General features: G+C 36.6%; 1 protein-coding gene across 2 annotated transcripts in view; it reads left to right on the top strand.

The window, feature by feature from the left end:
- Window positions 1-19,944, top strand: part of WDR25 (WD repeat domain 25) — a 58,943-nt gene that overhangs the window by 2,690 nt on the left and 36,309 nt on the right. For both annotated transcript variants that reach the window (XM_014871969.2, XM_014871968.2), the window contains exon 2: window positions 522-1,285. In XM_014871969.2, the coding sequence (XP_014727455.1) occupies window positions 581-1,285 (705 nt within the window). In that variant the 5' untranslated portion in view covers window positions 522-580. The remainder of the gene's footprint in view (window positions 1-521; window positions 1,286-19,944) is intronic.

Raw genomic sequence — 19,944 nt, forward strand, 5'->3', positions numbered from 1 at the left:
CAAGGCTGCTGAAGGGGTCAAAAATGTGTTCACATTTTTACTGCCAGTTGAACCCCTACACACTTCTTTCAAGTCATCTGTACTGTTAAGATATAGATATTGTTAGACTGACTCCAAAAGATTTGTAGTATTTATATTCTTATGAATGTACATACAAAACCACTACATAATTAAATAATTTCTTCTATGTGTGTGTATAGAAGTAATGCTGGAAGTAAGGCAAAGTAATTTGCTGTATTTATATTGCAAGGTTGTTTTCCTTTTCATCCTCATTGTCATTGTTTTGTGGTATGCAAATACACCTCTGCAATGCATTAAAAATGTATGCAAAGGGCTTGGAGGCAAATCGTGTTGTTTAATAGAATGTACAGTGTGTTATAATAGAGGAATAAATTCCATTAATAAACAGAAATAAGAGGTTTGAAATTTTTCTTTAAGAAAGGCATATTTATATCCCTTAGTTACTCAAATTGTAGACTCTGTAATTAATTGTGCTCTGAATAATCAATTCTTTATTTTAGATCATAATTTTGGAGGATTGCAGCACTGAGATCTCTGGAGTCTGCTGTGTCTAGCCATAATGAGTTTGGTTGCTTATGAAGATTCAGACTCTGAGACAGAAGCTGAAAAGACTGAAGCCCTCGATGCTTCTGGCAGACAAACAAACCAGCTGAGTTCTTCTGTGAGTTGTGTTCAGCACTTTGCACCTGGTAGTACAAAATCTGCATATGAAATGCACCCTTCTGGGAGCGCTGGCAGATCTGGCAGGAGCAGGGTTTGTGAAGATCCCCCTGAGCATTATGCACAGAATAACAACACTGACACGGCACGTCCCTATTGTCCCAGGGTGTACTCTGGCCATGCTGCATTATCTGTGGCTTACAAAAACTATGAACAGGCTTCAAGCTCTTCAACAAATTCTGGAAATGGTGTTTCCCAGAAGAGAACACATAAAGACAACACTACTACCATAACAGGAATTAGACCATATATCCCTAAACGACTGCGTCAAGAAAATTCCAGTAAACCTGAAAAAGAAGAAGCTGACCAGAGAGGTAGCTCAGATTGTGATGTTAAGTTTAGTGTATCAGGAGAACAGACTTTGAGAAAGATCTCTGATTTAATTAAGCCATATTTGGGATCTAAATATAAAGTGACTGAAATTCCCAAAAGCTTAATATTTTGCATGTCTAAACACAGCGGCCCAGTTAATGAAATCCAGTGGTGTCCTGTACGGGAACAAAGTCACATGCTTCTCTCAGCTTCTATGGACAAAACAGTCAAGGTAATGTAAAGCAAGATACTTTCTGGCTCAATCATCAGACTTAAAAATATTGTATTAAACAATGCTCTTCTGGAAATAACATCCTTGCTTGTGTGTATTTAACAGTTCCAATGTACTCAGAATTTGAAGAGATGCTTTATAAGATTATTATGAACTTGCCGCCTAATCCTTCACTGTACCCACAGTTAGTTCCATTAGCTTGGAATTTGGTGGTTTTGGGTTTTTTAAAATTTTAGTAATGTCAGTATTTTAGACCTTAAGAAGTTAGATTTCTGCTAGGTCATTTCTCATGATCTGTATCCGTGTTTTATCACAATGGCCTATGAGCACTATGGTATGCACACAGATTCTGTCCTGAGTCATTAAGCAACTACCTGCCAACACTGGAATAATATTTTGAAGACCTTTACCTTTCTGACAGCCTGTGTGACATCTCCTGGAGGAGGTGGGTCAAGTCAGATGGATTTTGCATCTCGGAATGGTGTCTTGTTGTGATGTAAGGGGTCTTCCCACTTCAGTTCTTTTCAAGGGTTAATTGCTCAATACTCAGAGTGAATTTTCCTCCTAGCTTTAATGAATTTTTTTTCAGTTCTTTGGTAATTTAGTCAGTCCAATGAAGCTTCTGTTTTTAAAATGTGTAGTAAAAATGTTTTCTGTGTAAGCTTTTCCAGATATAGGGCTGATTATGCCTCTGGGTTCAAATATTAGTCTTCTGAAATGCCCTTGCACAGGAACATATCTTTCATAAGAATGCACAGAAAGTGTCCTTTCTGGTGGAAGACATGCTTTATTGCATCTAACATGTATTTGCCATGGCAGGCACAATTATTTTCTTACTTTCAAAATTTAGGACTTCAGTAAATCTTCCTAGAGAGAAAAAGAACATCACTTGTACCAGCATACTAACATAGTTCCTCAATCTTCTTTCCCAGGATTTTTAAACCTCTTTTTCTTAAACATTAAATGGAGGAAAAAAGTACCTTTGTTTCTCCTTGGAAGTTGTCTTTAGTATATTTGTTGTATCTTGGCTGTTGCTTGAAGAACAGACTTAGAAGGAAGAGGCTAAGATATGAAAAAAGGGCTGATGGATGTTTCTGCTAGCAGCAATGTAAATTTAGATTGTACAATACCGATGTCCAGATGTCTGAATTTGACCTTTTGTCTTAAATTGCGACATCATCTGCTTAATGTTTGTTGACTGTTCCAGAGCCTCATTCTACTGACAAGTGAAATTATGGATGTGTTGAATTTGATATAAAAACATAAAATCTAAGTTGTTGCTGCTATATAAAATTATTAAAAAGTTGAAATAATGGCCAGTCTGCTTTGCCTTCTGAGCATAAAGAAAAATTATTATTCTGAATCGGTGTTACCATGCCTGCTTGGAGTCAGTCATTAACAGCAAAGCCGATTTTTGAAGAAATCTGACTGTTTTAGGTCTCCCAAACCTTGGAAATTCAATATAAATGAAGTATATTAGTGTTGGCAACACTTCAGAGCATGCGGGTCTAAAAAATGAATAAAGGAATAACGTAACTCTTGGGAAATATCTGAAACCACACTTTATCTTCTGGAAGGCAGCTCGTAGAGAGGCAGCGAGCTCTGGCTGTCCCTTGCTGTGATTTCCTAGGGAGTCTGGTCGCTGTCGCGCCGTTACACGCGGGCCGTCCTGGGCAGCAGAGGGCGCGGCGACACCGAGGATTCGCTTGGTGTGTTAGGCTCCCACATTCCCTCCCTTTCTGGGATCACGAGCACATAAATCCCTGGTGACTGTGACAGCACTGCTTTACCTTCTGGGAATTGATTTTGGCTGTCTAGTGTTGCCTGAAGTTGCCCATTTTCCGGTGTAAGCATAAAACAACTGATTGAAAATGCAGGTCAACTATTTTTTTTCCTCATCCTTTTAACTTCAAACAGATTGTATTCCCCCCCCCCCGCCAAAACACCTGCTTGGGATTGCTCATTTAAATCCAGGCAGTGAATGTGTGTCCTCTTTACCTCTAATGGGAATGTGCAGACACTCGGGATGTTTGCGTGATTTACTTTCAACATCTGGTTTGGGTAAAACTCAAAGCACGGTTAAAAGCCTAAAATCTGTATGATCAGAGAGAAGAGGTAATTCAGAGCTTCAAAACTCTGTACTTTCAGTTAGTCACAGGAATAACTGTGACTATTTTTAAGTGTAAATGTTTTGGATTGAGTCCTTACACTCAGCCTATGCATTAAGGCTTTTATGTTTTGAAGAGTCCAATATTAATGGGGATTTCTCAGAACTGAGTGTTCTAAGTTGAGATGACTGTAGTAGTTTAAGTTGTGATTGAACCAGAGCTCCACTCAATTTGTGTAGTATTTAGCCACTATTTAGCCACTTTTGTATATTTTATCTGTTCTTATATGCTTAATAATGTCCTCTTTCATCACAAGCTAATAATTTTCCTTTGTGGGAAAGGATATTCTTTTTTTTTTTTTTTTAGACTATGGAGAAGGAAGAAACATTTGGTTTACTTACCTTAGTGATCGTAATTTTTTTATTCCCATCTAAATTATGATGACTAAGTCAATCATATCACACAGATATGTATCTAAACTGTGTATATGGAACTGATAGGTGGTTTGTTTTTTACTTTTTAAGTATGTGTATGTACTCTGTTTCGATCAGGAGAAAAGAACAGTCTTCCATTTATGTTCTCTCAGGTTGAAAAGTGCACTTTAGCATCTTTATGAATCAATGTAAATCGTGCTAAAGTATTTACAATAAATGAGTTGATGTTTCCAGTTTCTATTGACTGAAGAATAGCCTAGAGCTGGAAGGTCACAGAAGCATTTAGTAAAAATATCTTGCAAAGTTAAGAATGAATGAACTGTGTTAGGGCATTTTATGGTTTTCTTTAAAAGTATTTGATCTGATTGCTTTTGTATTGCAGCATTTAAAACACCTCAGACAGTTATCAAGTGGTAAAGTTGAAAACAGTATCAGTTACCAGCTCAGGGGCAGAATTCCTTAGAGTAACACTCCTACCAGCAGATGGGGCACCTCGGCGTGTTAGAAAGGGATGAGAACTAAACTGCCTCTGAAGACTCAAAGACTTTAATATTTGCCTCTATGCTGTGTGTTGAAAGACCAAAGTTACAAGTTTATGCATGTGTTGCTAAATGTATAAGAAAACACCTGAGTTTTCTGAGAGACCTGAAAATAAGATAGAACTCCATCTGGGAAGTGATAGGCATTGCAAATTACCCACAGTTCTTCAAATCTGGAGCATTAGTAGAAGAATATTTAATGCTTAAGTTTAAATTTGTAAGGAATGGGGAGCTCTTACTATGGCGGTACTCCTCTTCATGGTTACACTCTAATGGTATTGTGAGTGACTTTATGTTTTTAGCTAAGGTATGTATTTTAAGGACTGTGAAACGTTGTCTGAACTGATTAAATTTATTTTCTTTGAATAACACTTCTTTACCTTCTGTTTGAATAGCTGCTGTAAATGAATTTTAGGTATCTACTGCCACTTTTATGTTTTCCTACTTAAACACCAAAATAGTGTACATTATTTTTATATCTCATCAACTGGTTTTTTTGCATGAATTTTGAGAATTATCACTGCTGTTAAAGATGCCTGGTTCCCATAGTATGTGGATATTCAATGCTTTCTGAAAATCAGGCCTTGTTTAGGTATTTCTGGTTTAGAACCCCAAATACAGAATCCAGAATCACAGGTTACCATTGAATACAGCCTTTTGCCTTCGGTAGCAGAGAACATTAAAAAGTTGTGTCTTGAAAGACATTTATCAATTGCAGAAACCACAATGCTGCATTCACATTGTCATTATCTTTTACTTGGAAAAACCATAGATGCCACAGAGCCACACAGATGTTAACATTTTCACTAGTTACTGGTGCTGAACTTAGCTTGTTAACAATTCGTAACTTCATAATTGTTCATAACTTCAACATCCTATGCCTTTATTCTGTATTTCCTACCTTAAAATTAACTCAAGGTAACATCTTTATATAATCATCTGTAAGCTATTAATTTTGTGTTTCTCATATTTTATTTAGAGCATCACAGCAGGTGTTATGTTTGTTGCAGAAGATTTAGTAATTTTCAGCACTTTCACTCTCCATTGTTAAACAAGGTCAAGGAAAGAAAATGCTGCAATTTTTGAGTATGCAAAATGTATATTAATAGCACTTTGTGTTCTAATACATTGTTGCAAGTTTTTCTTATATATTTTGTTCTCTGCTGGCCTAGTTGAATGGTCATTTAGTCACAGCTCTATATACACAAGTAAAGTAAAATTTTAAAAATGAGTTTAATAATATCAGCCTCTTGAACAGGGGCATTGCTGACTTGCCATGATTAAGAACAGAACAACCATACTGGTTCAGACTAGGGCTCTGTCTAGCCCAGGGGTCAGTCTCTATGTAGATGTGTGAAGAAGAGCAAGTCAAAGGTTTGTGGTGCCTTTAAGTCCTCGTCTGGTCTGTGCTTATTTTCAAGTCAGGATTTCTGAGCTCCTAAGTAGTACATCTTTGTAACTTGCTACCTCAAGAGATTTCTTCCAGATACTTCTCCAGTCTTCTGAGACCCTTTTGTGATCATTAGATTTAGAATAGTATGTTACTCATACTCATGAAATTTAATATATGGATTTTGGTTCCTGGAGTGTGTCAAATGCCACAAGAAATACAATTTTCAATCACACTTTCAAAGTATTTTATTACTTTATGTTTTGTGTCTGTTAGGAGAAAGATAGCATGGTAGTATATTCCAGGAATTTTGTTTTTCTTGATCCTGTTGTATTGGACTGAATGATAGAAGATGATAGCCTCAATCCATAAACTGTGTGTGGCACAGATAGTGGCAACACAAATTTCCTAGATGTTGGCCATTACCCTGTCTCAGAGTAATAAAATCTAATATTTCTGTTTTCAACCATTCTGTACACAATTCACTTGGAATAGGCAGTGTTTTTTGTTGTTCTGTCACAGGCATGTCTGTTTATTAAGGAATAAATTTAAGCTGCCAGCATATTTCCTGTACATTCAGGCATAGCTGTCAGATGGCTGTAGCCCTGTCCTAGCTAGGCTGGCTTCAAACTGTTCACTAAGCAGAATTAGCTATCATGCTGCTAGTACCTCAAGTAGGGCAGCTCTTAGATTGATTTTTAAAATCTAATTGTGGCAACATTCCCTTAACTGTAGGTGATGATAACATGACAAATTGGGAAATAATTCTGTTTGATATATATATTCTTTGTTTAAAATGTTTTGAAGATCTCTGTTGATACATTTTAAGTAATGTATATTAAAAATAACAAGTAGTTCTCCCCATTATCTTGGAAGTGGCAAAGAGATGCTCATATTCTGGATATTGTGTGCTGCTTACCTCTAGGTGGGAAAAAGCCCACTGTTTTCTTGTTGAAGAGGCTACTAAATAGGCTGTTCTGAAATACTGAAGCAGACTTTTCTTTATGAAGGTTCTGACCTTCTTCCCTTGTCTGTTTAGAGCTGTGCATATTTTTTCCAGTGACTTTAAGATTTGCTGATTGTTAAGATGGCAGTACACCTAGGTGACAGGTACATGCATAGTAATATCAGCCTTTTTTGTATACCTTGGTCTTCTTCTAACAAAATTATTTCATTCACTTCAATAAGAAGAATCCTCCATAATGCTTATTTTTGTAAGAAAAGGAACATCTTGCAGGAGAGAATGTACTTGACCATCAGTGAAAGCTTCTGGCTGTGCCTTGGGTAGATGATAATTCGGGTCAGGTTGTGATAGATAGCTCTCACAATTGTTCTGCAAAAGCTGGTGACACGTATCAGCAAAGAACAGTTCATGAAAGTGGTGAATTTTGGTCTCTCCATCCCAAAGGTTTGTGTGGGTAAGAGTTGTTTCACATTTGGTATTGTAGTACCTTGATAATGTTTAGAGATCACTGTTAGAGAGATATATTTTTAAAATTATTTTCTTGTTTCCAGTGATGCTGTTGTCAAGGAAACAGAAATCCTAGTAAAGCCTTTGTTCACTTTTTCAGAATCCACAGCTGGAGATGACTTGTATAGTTTTTATTATGTTCAGAGTGTCTGACACATGCTTAGGCCTCAAAGGATTTTTTCAAAGGAGTATGTTTCTTTGAGTATAAATAGCACCATCCTCATCTCTGTAGGGTTTGATAAGCCATTGTTTCTTTCCTTCTGCACTAGCAAGAACTAAATTCAGTACTGCTTTGGATTAGAATTTATCTTAACACTTATATGAAGACTGACATTAGAGGAAAGGGGGGAGGGCAAAAATGCAACAAGCCTCTCAGCTTATGGGTGAGGTTTTTGGCTTTGTGATGTCATGTGATTTTTTTCCGCTTGGAAATGACTCCTGACTTAAGATCTTAAAGAATGCAAGGGTGATACCCCAAGTGTTCTTGTGAAACATTTTTAACTGTTTTATGGCTTTGTTAGAGGATGTGGCTGTGGGGGAGAAGCGTGGGATGGATATTTTGCAGTGTAGCTACTACGCCTGTGTTCCCCCTTGCCCCCGCAAAAATAAATTGGGAATTATTTAAAGAAAAATTTTGAAAATAGAAGTTCTTCCAAGAGCAGGGAAGTTACTGAAGCCTGTCTGTATTTTGAGTCCGACTACAAATCCTCTTCAATTTCTTTCTCTGGAGCTTCTGCAGTGTCTTCTACTTTTATTCAGCTGCTTAGCATGATTAAGCCTTGAGGTTAAAACACTGAGGCCTTCTGTAAAATTTGGTTGACACTGATCAACAGGTGCAAAGTGGCCACAGGTGAGATGCACAGGATGACATGGCTGTTGTGACAATATTATTTCACAAACCTTTTTTCTGTGGAAATCCAAAAGCAGGGAGAATGACTTCTAAATATCCTTAATACATGTGAAAGAAAGGATTCTGTTCTCTCATGTTACCTAAATAGAGTTTTGGTTACTTGTATCATTATTTGCAGAAGTATGATGAATTTAAAGTGTTTATCTGATTTTTTTCTTAGCAACCCATCTGTCCCAAATGGGTGAGCTCTGCACTTCCTTTCTACTGGAATCTCTTCCAGTTGTTTACTGTGTCTCTGAAGTTACAGAGGAGAAAGCAACCTCCCAGCACAGCCAGCCTGCTAGGGAAGAGTCAGGGCTAGGGATGTCAGTGGAGCAGTGCCTCTAATGAAGCTGAACTGGTAATGTCATAAGGTAAGCTCTCCAATTACACACAGGATCTGTGTGGGCAGCTGCTGTGCAATCGAATGGCAGAATGTCAGCTGAGGTGGGAGAGATGTATGATGGTGTTCTCCCCATTCAGTAAGATTGCTGGTGAAAAAGTCAAGTTTTTGGTACTTGGAAAAAAAAAAAAGATCTACAGTAGTTTTAAGTTCTTAAGTGAATGTAATAATTATAGGAGTATCTCAATTTTTTGGTAACAGTTAAGAAATTCTGAATATTTTTGCTGTTTGAAAATATAAATAACACCAATCTAACTTTGCTTCTTTTCTAGAAATCTAGCTTTGTAGCTGCATCTCACATACTGCTATATATTTAAAAAAATCTGCTAACAAAGCCACAAGGCATCTTATGACTTTGATTCCTTACCCTTCATGGTTTGTCAATGTTGTCAAGGAAACAACTTTTTGAGAAATTTTGCTCTACTTTTTCAGGTTCTATAGAGAGATTACTTGTGTAGGATTTATCTGGCATCAGGGCTAGAAAGAGTTTTCCTGAAGTTTCTATTCTTTTCAGTATGTTCATGTCCTTGTTTTTTTAAAAGCAGATTTTATTTTTAGCGTGCATCACATAGCTGCATCTTTTAGGTCATAATACCAGTGAGTGTACCAAGGATTGCTGACACTTGATCTTTGGATGAAATCTCGTAGAAAGAAGTTAATTGACGCCTTTGCTATATATTTATTCTATAAAAACACTGTTAGTTATAAATTCCCTTTAAATTATAGGAGAAAGAAACATTAGAAAATCCCTTGTTTTTCAAAGAAGTTGCTTCATTACTATGGAATTAATGACTTACTGTCCTTTATCACACATATCATGTTTCATTGCAGTAATATCTCTCCTCAAAGAAAAAGCATTTTGTGGCTGGTGTGCAATTGTGTTGGATTTGTCTTGCAGCTCATACTTGCTGGGTGGCAGGCTGGTTAGATTGTTAAGGCTGATCTTTACTTTCACTGTGCTTGTGGAGGCTTTATTTTATATTCTTTCTAATAAAACTGCTGATTTTTCTTCTAGGACATACCTGAAAATTTTATAAAAACTTTTGCCTTTCTCAGATGTTTTGGTTGGTTGCTGGATTAAAAAAATGGCTGTTAAAGTCAAGGCTCCATGTGCTTGTGTGTTGTGCATGTGCCAACTATGTAACAACCTTGCTTCCCGAAGTCAGAACTAGGAATCTGTCCTTTTCTCTGGTCTCTTTGCATCTTTCCAAATTATAATGTACTCTTTAAAAGAATTTTTCTCATTTGAACATTGTGACTAGTGCATGGAATTTTTCATCTTTATCTACTAAGGGAGGGACACAGCTGGTTTTCTATGGAAAGGATGGGAGTTAGGGGTGCAGGTGGTTGGGGCTGACATAGTCATATAAACATGTTAAAGCTAGCACTATGTTAACAATGCAGAAGAAGTTAAAATTAATTAGGTTGTTCAATCTTACTCTGCTTGCTGGTACTGAAATGGTACTAGTTAAAATGTCCTCGTTGCTAGCAAAACACATAGCTGCTTGACATAATTAATAGTTTATTTCCATAATTAAATGACTAGTTTTCATGTTTAATACTGGGTTATGTCACTGACATCAGTGGATTTAGGATTTCATCTATATTTTCCAGAGAAGAGGATATTTAATATTTCGTTTTGATTTATTGGGTTTTTCTCTTTGTTTTTGTTTGTGTTTTGGGATTTTTCCTCCCCCATTTATTAACATTCTCAATAGCCTTGAGAATAATAAATGGTTTATTTTTTAGTTGAAAGAATGAAGTTGTAAAGAAAATGTAACTAGCCCAGGCTGACTGATAAATGCAAGATTCATTAAAGCTCAGGTTTTCAGATAGCTGTTCTAAATGACTGTGTACTGCCTATCAGATATTACTCCAAATCAGGTTGGGCAGTAAAACTCCAACATTGCTTAAAATAAGAAAATCACCTGGTTAACATTGGGGATGGACAGAATTTGCCTGTAAATTTGGATTAGGTAATTTCTTCCAAATAGAAATTAGTCCCTAAGTACAGCTCTCTACAGTTTATTTTTAGACCTGCTGCAGTGATGTGTTCCTCTGTGCCAGTGCACAAATATGCTGTCAGTGGGTGCACAGCTGGCAGTGTCCAGCTGTGTTGTGCTGATCAACAGCCACCACTCATCTGATGGTTGGGTCACCAGAACTTGTCCATAGCTGTTGTCCCTGCTGTGCTAGGGGCTCCCAGTGGATAATGTGCAAGAATGAGACAGGTTTAATTGATCCTTTTTGTTTGTACTTTGTTTTATTGACTGTGTGAAGAAGATGGTGTCTGATGGTATCTGATTTTATAGATGTACATCATAAATGTATGATGTACATACATCATAGTGTACTTTACAGTCTAAAGCTGTAAAGTACATGAGTAGCCTTAGCTGATTGGCAATTTTATATTAATCAAGTATGATAGTATTGAGGTACAGTACAAACAGCTATGATTTGAATTTTTAGATACTGTTTAACTGAAGCTTAAGAAAAAAACCCATACAACTAAAAGGAGTTTGTCTGTAGTGGTTTTCTCCTTCTTGTTCTCAAAAATAAATCACAGGTCAGTAGGAGTAGACACACAGTGTTTCAGAAGCTGGGAGTGCAGTTACTAAGACTTGTATTCTCAATAGAACAGTGCTTCTTACACCGATAGTGGATGATCCAAATCTGTGCCATGCAAGAGTCTCTGGGATATGCTTGTGGAAGTAGCCACTCCTTCCTTACCTGTAGGAGCTGAGGATACTTAAGGCAATTTGCCTCCAAAGTGCAGTAAGTCTGAAGTTGAGGTGTCTAGCACTTATAAGGAATCCCTGCTTTTAATAGAGCATAAATGTTTGTGACTTTGAAGAAGTGATTGATGTTAATGAATATGATTCATAGAGATGAAGGGGAAACCAGATTATTTAATAAATGGCTATAGTAATTCAGCTAATTATCTCCTGGAGAGCTGCAATACATTTGAAGTTCTTCTCCTTTGCCTGCTGGTAAGATCTTGATTGCTGAAGTGTTTTCTGGGCATGAATACTGTCTGCTAGTAACCACTACTGGGTTTGTGCTTTTAGGTCTTGTGAGCAAATGTGTTATTCTTAACAAACTACTACACACACTACACTGCATTCTGAAGTTGATGAGAAGCTGCCAAATTTGTGCTGTGTTCTTCTCCCACGTAGGGGCAGCAGTAGGGAATTTAGTGGTTTAAAAGCAATTCTTAATAGCTACCTGTCATTAAATGTATGTTTCTCTTGAATTACTTGAACATGTGCGTCAAACTGCTCTGCTTGAACCATGTCATCCCAAATATGCCCACTGCTGTGTGTGAAGTAGCTAATGTATCTGAAGTAAATTTTTGTGGATATGTAGTGTACAGCAGGGGTGGGGATTTAAGTATCTTTGCTATACTTAACTTTGTCTCATAATTCTGATTTTTCATATTTTAGAACAAACGGTAGCTTGAATCACTAGCTGATTTATAAGGATATTGTAGCTTCTTTTCACTTCTGTGTTTTCCAGGAACTTGCCATTTGAGGAACATCCACAGGGTTAGCCATAGTGCCATGATTAGTCACAGAACACTTAAAGGTTAACTGCAAACTAGATGGGAATTCTTCACTTTGTTTTGGTGTGCGTGGGAAGTTACTCTCTTGCGCTGTCTGCCCAGCATGAATGTACAATTGCTATTTTGTAGCTACAGAAAAACCTAGTCACGCTCAGAACTTTTAGCTGGCTGAGAATGATCTATATGAGCATATTCCTTAGAGTCAGTGGTTTATGGAAAACTTGTGATTAGCTTCAGGTGTAGCTGTCCCAGAATCTCTGCACAATAAAGAACACGCTATGTTAAAAGATGACGATTGATGGCATGGCAGAAACTCTTTGCTCGAGAAGGATAGAGTCCTCGATAACTGATGGTTTTAAATATCCTTTACTGGATATATACACTTATTTACAAATTGTATTTTTTGTGAGCATGGTGTATAATGTAAAGGTTGCCTGTCTTCAGAGTAAAAAAATAGTGGCTCTCTTTTCATTTTCCTGTGTTCTCTTTTTTCCTTGTCAGCTTGCCATGTTACTCAGCCTTTGGTGAGCCCATCTCTCTTGTAAATAATGGGAAATAGCTAAAAAAGATTGATTGGTACAGATGACTAAAACATCAAACAAAGTGTTGGTGTGAATCTTGCTATTTGGTCTGACTTTTCTCAACTGTTCTTGAGATTATTAGATGTTTTGGCTGAGAATTTCTGATTTTTCATTTGGGCTACCTAATATATAGGATGTTAATTTTTAGGCTTCTTTAGTACAAATCTCTGCAATAATTCAGAGGATACTTAATTTGGATTTTAGAATGGTTTGAGAAAACAGCATACAATAATCTATGTGTAACGGTGTATATGGTCTAATACCATCATGCTAGCTCTGTAGAGCAAACGAATTCAATAGAAAAACATGGTTTAAGTGGTGGCTTTCCTCTTAATTTGCTGTAAATTCAGTGATGAGCATCGGAAACATACATATTTATTCCCCTAAAATGTCTGAAGACATTATCTTGTCGTACTAACAGATAAAATAGGAGAAAATACTAATGGCATAGTTTTGCTTTTTGCCTATTCTTTCTATTCCTTGGTTGTTTTGTTATAAAAAGCAGTAACTCACTGCTTTGGGGATTTAAGGTCAGGAGTTTCTTGGCACAATGAACAATTGAACATTCAATTCTTCTTTTTTTAGAAAGATTTTGTCATATTTTTCTTTTCAAACATAATCCTTGATAAAAGTTTGATCAGGAAAAAGTTTTGTGGTATAGAATAAAACTGCTATTCAAATTGAGCTGAGAGATACAGACCAGTAGGACATCCTTAGAGTACACAATTATTCACATTGTTGTTTTGACTGATTAAAAATCCTCTATGTCAAATAATTGGAGAGCGATAGAGTAAATTTAACCTTTTGTACTTTAGAACGCTGTCTAAATGTTTCATCTCCATCTTGGAGCACATTATTCATTAATCTCTTTTCTAGTGGAAAGAAGCTCTCATTACTCTTAAAAGAACAAAGTACAAAACTCCAAGTTATGACTCTTCTGACATTTTGTTCTTGGGGTCATTTTTTTCCTATTTTCAGAGTTTATTTCTCCAAGAAGGTCTCGATCAAGACCAAGATCAGAGTTGATGATTAAAGACTCCTGCCTCTGAAGATGGTAATAGTTAAAACTTTTTTCCAACAGAATGAAGTCAAATGCGTTTTTTGATTTTTACATTTTTACTTTATACATTGTATTTCATCCCTGAATTTGGTTGCATTTTTATTTTTGTAGAGAAATGGACCTAGCTATAAAGAAGGTAGAAGAAAGTATGCAACCTAACACGAATGATATCCTCGGTATGTGCATTGAGGGTACCTTTGACCTGATGATGAATATTTTCAGTTAAGTGTGGCTCACATCAGTCTTGTGATCATGAGTTCAGTTAGGGAAACAGAAAATTTTGGTTTTGTTTCCACCTTATCATGTGAGGAAGTAATTTTTAATGGTCCTATCTGAGAAAACAATCAGAATGAGTGTTTTTATTTCCCAGCATTTGCCTGAAGGAGAGATTCTTATCAAAAGCCACATACTAGCATTTGAATACATATCCCAATATTAGCAGGTAAGCAAAGGTATGCAATTTTCCTGAGCAACAAAATACTTGATTACAGGTCTAATGATAGTTTAAGAGGTGTTTTCAGATGTGCCTAAATCAAGGACTTGAAGCAGATGAACTTAATTATCTTTGTGAATATTCACAATCACATTATGTGCTTTAAATGTCACATTTGGAAATAGTGCCTCATCTCTAGTTAATTAACAATAATTACTCAAGGTAGTACTTATGTTTCCGGAATCTCTTTCCTACTGTGAAAAATGTATTTTGCTTCTAAAGGTAAAATCCAGATTTTATTTAAATCATTCTGAAAGTGTTGCAGTTGCTTAGGCCCTCTGTACTATTTACTTATACCACTGCAGCATGGATAATCAGTTATTTAATTCCATTTGTTTTTTAACACCTGAACTGCGATGTGTATAGTATTTTTTTAAAAAAGCAAGCAGTTGATTTCTTTTCCCTTGGCAGCATAAGAAAAGAGAAGCACTAGCAAATGAGACCCGCAGGCTAGATCCATCATGAGGTGTTACAAAGGTGTATTGACATCTTCAGCTAAAGAAGTATGGCTTATGATAATACCAGAAGGATTTTTTTCAGTCATAGCACTTACACTCTGTATGCTTTTTTCTCTCTAAGGATGTTTCTCCTTGGCAGAGAGCATTCCACAGCCCAAGATAGCTTACACTGAAACCCAAATAAACCCCTCATAGATCCTAGAAAATCTTCCCTATATTCTAGTTTCCAGGTTCCCTCTTCTATCTTTCTTCTCCGCCTTCCGGTAGAAACTTAATTGAAATATCCAGGGACTCTCTTCAAAGTTTTTCCATTAAAATAAAACTTTCTTCAATAGTGAATCTTTCTTTCAACTTGCTTGCAGCAGTGCACTTTACGTGTGCTTATGTGAAAATGTGTATGTATATTAAAAAAACATATATTTAAATATATATAAAAAGAGCATTAAATGAACAGAAAACCTCTATTGTCAATTACTTTCACTTACAAACTAAATATTCTCTTTGCCTACACATTTCATTAACCTATGTGAATGGAGAGTCCATTGAAATCCTGGTAATAACCTCTAGCTTACATTTCAGAATAGTATTTTCCTATATAGTACATTAAATACTTTAAAGTTTTTAATTCAGGACAGTACTTGCAACATGCTAAGCAGATGTTTGATCTCTCAGACATCAATTTCAAACTAGTTCAGAGAACAGGAAAAAAGCTATTACATTTTAGAAAGTCATGAAGATTAATTAAACTAATTGTGCTTTCTGCAGTGGGAGTGGAAATAACTGCAGGTACATGAAGGCATAACCAAGGGAACTGATGCATATTTTTTCAAGTAGTAAAAGTGTTTTAGTGATGGCAACACAAATGGAGGAGACATTGAGTAATAAGAAGCTAAAATAATGAAGTGAATCTGACTGTGGGAGGGTCTCCAACATGTTATGTGAAAATAGTGTTGGAATTGGTAAGGACTTCATTGGGGAAACTTCCCAATCATAATTTTTCATCTGTAGAATGACTTGAGGAAAACAAGTCATTCAAATCAAACCACCAGGTTTTGATTTTAAATATTTGGGTAATGCCATAGACCCATTCTAACTGAATGGTCTGGTAATGATGTCCAAAAACTTTCACCCATGTGACTGCTATGCCAAATGGGTTGAAACAAAACATTTTGCTTACTTTTTTCTCCTACTGTTATAAATGAAGGGCTCTTTTCTTCTTTGAGAAATCTGCTCTTGGGTATCTCAGTTAGGGTTTGGCTTACTTGAAAATTCTAGTAGCATTGTAGGCTACTATATATCAGCACAAATTAAAAAAAAAAATTACTAGTTTTGATCAAATTTTTCAAGAGTATTTAAATCCTATTTAAGCACATAAATGTGAATGATTTCTAAAATAAACAAGGAATGTCAGCAGCTGAATATCAATTTTTTTGATAATCCAGACTCTAATTTCTAATTTTAAAATTCTTAGTTCTGTAAGTCTGCAGTGGCAGTGCAGTAAATGCAATGAAATATTTCTCGGTGAAGTAGCACTTTCAGTAGGTGTGTTGTACTGCTGCTGCAGTGAGAAATGCTGAACCCGAGGCTGCATTGTTTCAATGTTTATGTTGCAGTGGTGCCAAGGAGCTGAGCACTCTGGGAGCTGTGGTGGGCCTTTGGGTTTATGTTCATTTTCAGCATTTTCAGGGCTGTGCTCCCCAGAGCAATTGAGCTGGCTTTGGTGCCAAAGCTGCTGCGTGGGGCTGGTGCGATGCTCTGCTGGGATACACAGCTATTCCTCTGGGCTGAGTTTAACTGGGATTTCTCATGCACTGATGTGCTGATCAAGTAGGTTTGCACTATGGGAATGTAATCAGAGGCAGCCCCTACTGATAGAATACCACAGTTAGGCATTATTGCTTGCTAAATGGAGTGTGTTCATCAGGCTTTAGAACAAAACAGGGGAGGGCAGTGGTGTATATTTTAGAAGAATTTAAATGTTACATTTACTTCTCTAGTTAAAAATAACTTAATTGGGTCCTGTGTAAATGCCAGGCAATGTTTGCAGGTGTCAGTATGTTCATATCTGCTCCTTGATAACTCTGTCATTAATTCATAGTTTCAAGTCAACATCCACATAGGAGAAAGTTAACTTTTAATCTGGTCCTAGGATTTTAGCAGGAGCTATTCTTCTCATTCCAGTTGCAAAGCCATGCTCTTACACCTGCTGTAAAATGAAAGTTAGTGATACGATCTCCATAATATGACAAAATCACAACAAATATGGAAGCTTGTTGCCTAATTTCTAAACTATTGCTGGAGAGGATAGTAGATGCTTTTTAACATGTACAGTTATGAGTATTTATAGAGGCTTCCACCCACACTTGTGTAGCAGGACTTCTCATTTGAGCTGAGCTTCTAGTTAAATTTTAAAAGTCAGTTACATCTGGAAACTAGCTCTGAAATATTTGGAGTAATAATCTCTCTTTGAGGTACAGGTTCTTGTGTCTTAAATTATTGTAGTTTGTCTTCAGCTTAAGATATCTAGGTAAACAAAGTAAAAAATTTTTATATGCTTATTGGTTTTAAGAAAAAAAATCCTGTATTTTTAAATTAATATTGTGTCTGTGTTTTTGAATTTATTGTTAAAATAAACAGCTCCCGACCTAATAATAAAAACCTATTTACCAAAGTCTTGTGTGGAATGTGAAAAAATTAGGTAGTTGTTCTTTTGAGGTTATTTTTTGAATCTTAAAATTTGATGCAAACTGTTGTGCTTTGTATTTCTGAAAAACATAATCAAAGATCTCAGGTTCAACTTCAGGTGGGCTTTATGACTGTACTACATGGTAGGAATGTAAGTGAGCATTGAAAACCCTCTGCTGACTAGATGTACATTAGATTTGCAAATTACCTACCAATGCCCTTTGGGACAAAGCTCATCATGAAATCATTGTCAATAACTTTCTGTTGGGTTGACTTATGGAATAAGTTGTTCTTCAAGATTTCACAGGAGAGAGATTAAATGTTATAAAGTACAAAGTACAGAAACTCCGTAGGGCAATCTAAATGATGTTATAGGAACTGAGCTGTATTACAAAGAATATTAAACATATTTGCAGTCTTCTGTTATTTGTCACATGAATGCCAGGCCCTTTTTTGTTTAGTGGTTTGCAAAGGAGAAATAACAAAAGCTAATCAGTTTTGGTTTATGTAAAGCTGTTAATATGTAGATACTTGAGTTCCCTAAAAGAAAAAAATAAAAATCTGAGTAATCTAATGATGCGCTTGATGCTGTGTAAATTGCTTGGCGAAGAGAGCTGCTGTATTCACTTCATTTGAAAAAGGAATATACTTAAAAAGAAAATAGCATGACACAGCCAATGTTGTATATCTATGCCAAAATTAGTGTAAATTAGTCAAGCTTCAGTGTACCTGAGGCAGCTGGAGTAATGCTGGTGGGGGCCTTACCTACTTGGGGAAACAAATCCAAACCATCCTCGTCTTTAATGTAGAGACACACAGATATGAAGTGTGGAAATGGGTGTAATGGCCCCAACATGCTGGAGATAAATATGAAATTGAAATATATTTGTTATGAGCAACATAACATGTGAGGAAGCTGGAAGGGAAGGTGAAGCTACTGTTGGTACAGTAAACATGACATGGTCACAAGCCCTGTGCTGTGCCTGGCCCCATGTCAGGGTCAAGGCTGACTCTTGGAGGGAAGCTGGAAAAATGAAAAAAAAAAAAAAGGATGAGTTCTTTTACAGCTTTTCTCGGTAACTGTGTCAGAGCAGGATTTCTTCTACTACATGTAAAAGTCAGGTATTTGCTGAGGGTTAATGTGCATGCACTGCTGCACACAAGGTGGTCATCCCCATCTGTGAGGCAACCTGATGTGTTTTTGAGGCATCTGCCTCCTACACTTCATGAATGAGTGAGTGGCCAGGATATGCAAATATCCTTAATATAATAAATCACTTGTTTACCATCATGTTACTTATTCTTTGATGCTCCTCAGCTTTCAAGGCTTAACAGTATTTTTCACAGACTTCATACTAGATAAAATCTACCTTCACACGTCCAGTGGACACCCACTTGAGCAGAAATTCCTGTGGCAGAGATTTGGACCTTGTTGAGATCTCCTTGTGAGGAATTGTCATTGAGGATTATGGGAGGCAGCTTTGTGTTAGGAGCTGTCTGGAGGCTCTTTAATTTACTTAGGAAGCAGTACTTCCCATTCACATGCAGCAATTAGGTGTGTGTGTTAGAAGACAGAACACTCACAACGCAAGGGAAGCAGGAGACCAAACCTTGCACTGAGAGGTCTTTGTCACTTGGACCATAAACTTCTTGTTTTTCCCATTACTTTCCCCAGTGCTTAGAGACACATAAGCATCATAATAACTCAGTAATGGTACAAACAATTGTAGTAAAGCAGAATGTTTTCCTCCAGAAAAATTGGAAAAATTCTCAATCTACACTAGGGTGACCCTAGCGTAGCTAGAACAAATGGAGGTTCCTATATTGTACATCCATCCTGCTAAATAACATCTTATGCAGAAAAACCTTGAGAAGACCTCAGCCAAAATTTATCCCTGCAGCCTTCAGGCCAGGTGTATTATTCAAAACAGTTTAAAAATAGTCAGTTAAATAAAAAAAAAAACTATTCAAATAAATTACCTATTTTTTGGTGCTCTCTTCTTGTTCTGGCTAACCTGATTTCATTACAAAGTTTTCTCTATTACACAGCTCAAATTTAGCATTATCCTCAGCGTCACTTAAATAATCAAACTGCTTGTTGTATTTATCAAAATATATTCTGCTCTGGGTAAGGAAAATAACTGCTCTTACTTCAAGACCTTTACTGCAGGAACTTAATCAAACAGTGGGCTTATCTTTTCTCTCCACTGCTGTTTCTGAACTGCAGGATAAGGCTATTTCTGTGGAAACAAATCAAGATGTTAAAGTTGTACAGCTGTCAGAGGGGGCTCTGATGTTTCTTCCTCTGAAGGTAAAGAAGACTCTAGGTTATTTCTAATGGTGTGATATAGCTTCAGTAAAATGCTACCACAAGCTATCATGGGCAGCCCTGCATTATTGATTCATTTGGACATTAAAATATGTAGCCAAAGTCAAATGTATAACATGAGTCCTACACCTTTATATATGTTCAAATTTTTGCAGTTCTCGGTGTGTCGAAATTGCTGTAGTTTCCAGAGGTTGCAGCTTCCAGGCCTTTTAGAGGGATGAGCAAGTGTTGTGTGTGATGTGACTGATTCATTCGTC

The sequence above is a fragment of the Sturnus vulgaris genome, chromosome 6 (assembly GCF_052056855.1).
Source record: "Sturnus vulgaris isolate bStuVul1 chromosome 6, bStuVul1.hap1, whole genome shotgun sequence".
In the NCBI taxonomy this organism is placed as follows: domain Eukaryota; kingdom Metazoa; phylum Chordata; class Aves; order Passeriformes; family Sturnidae; genus Sturnus; species Sturnus vulgaris.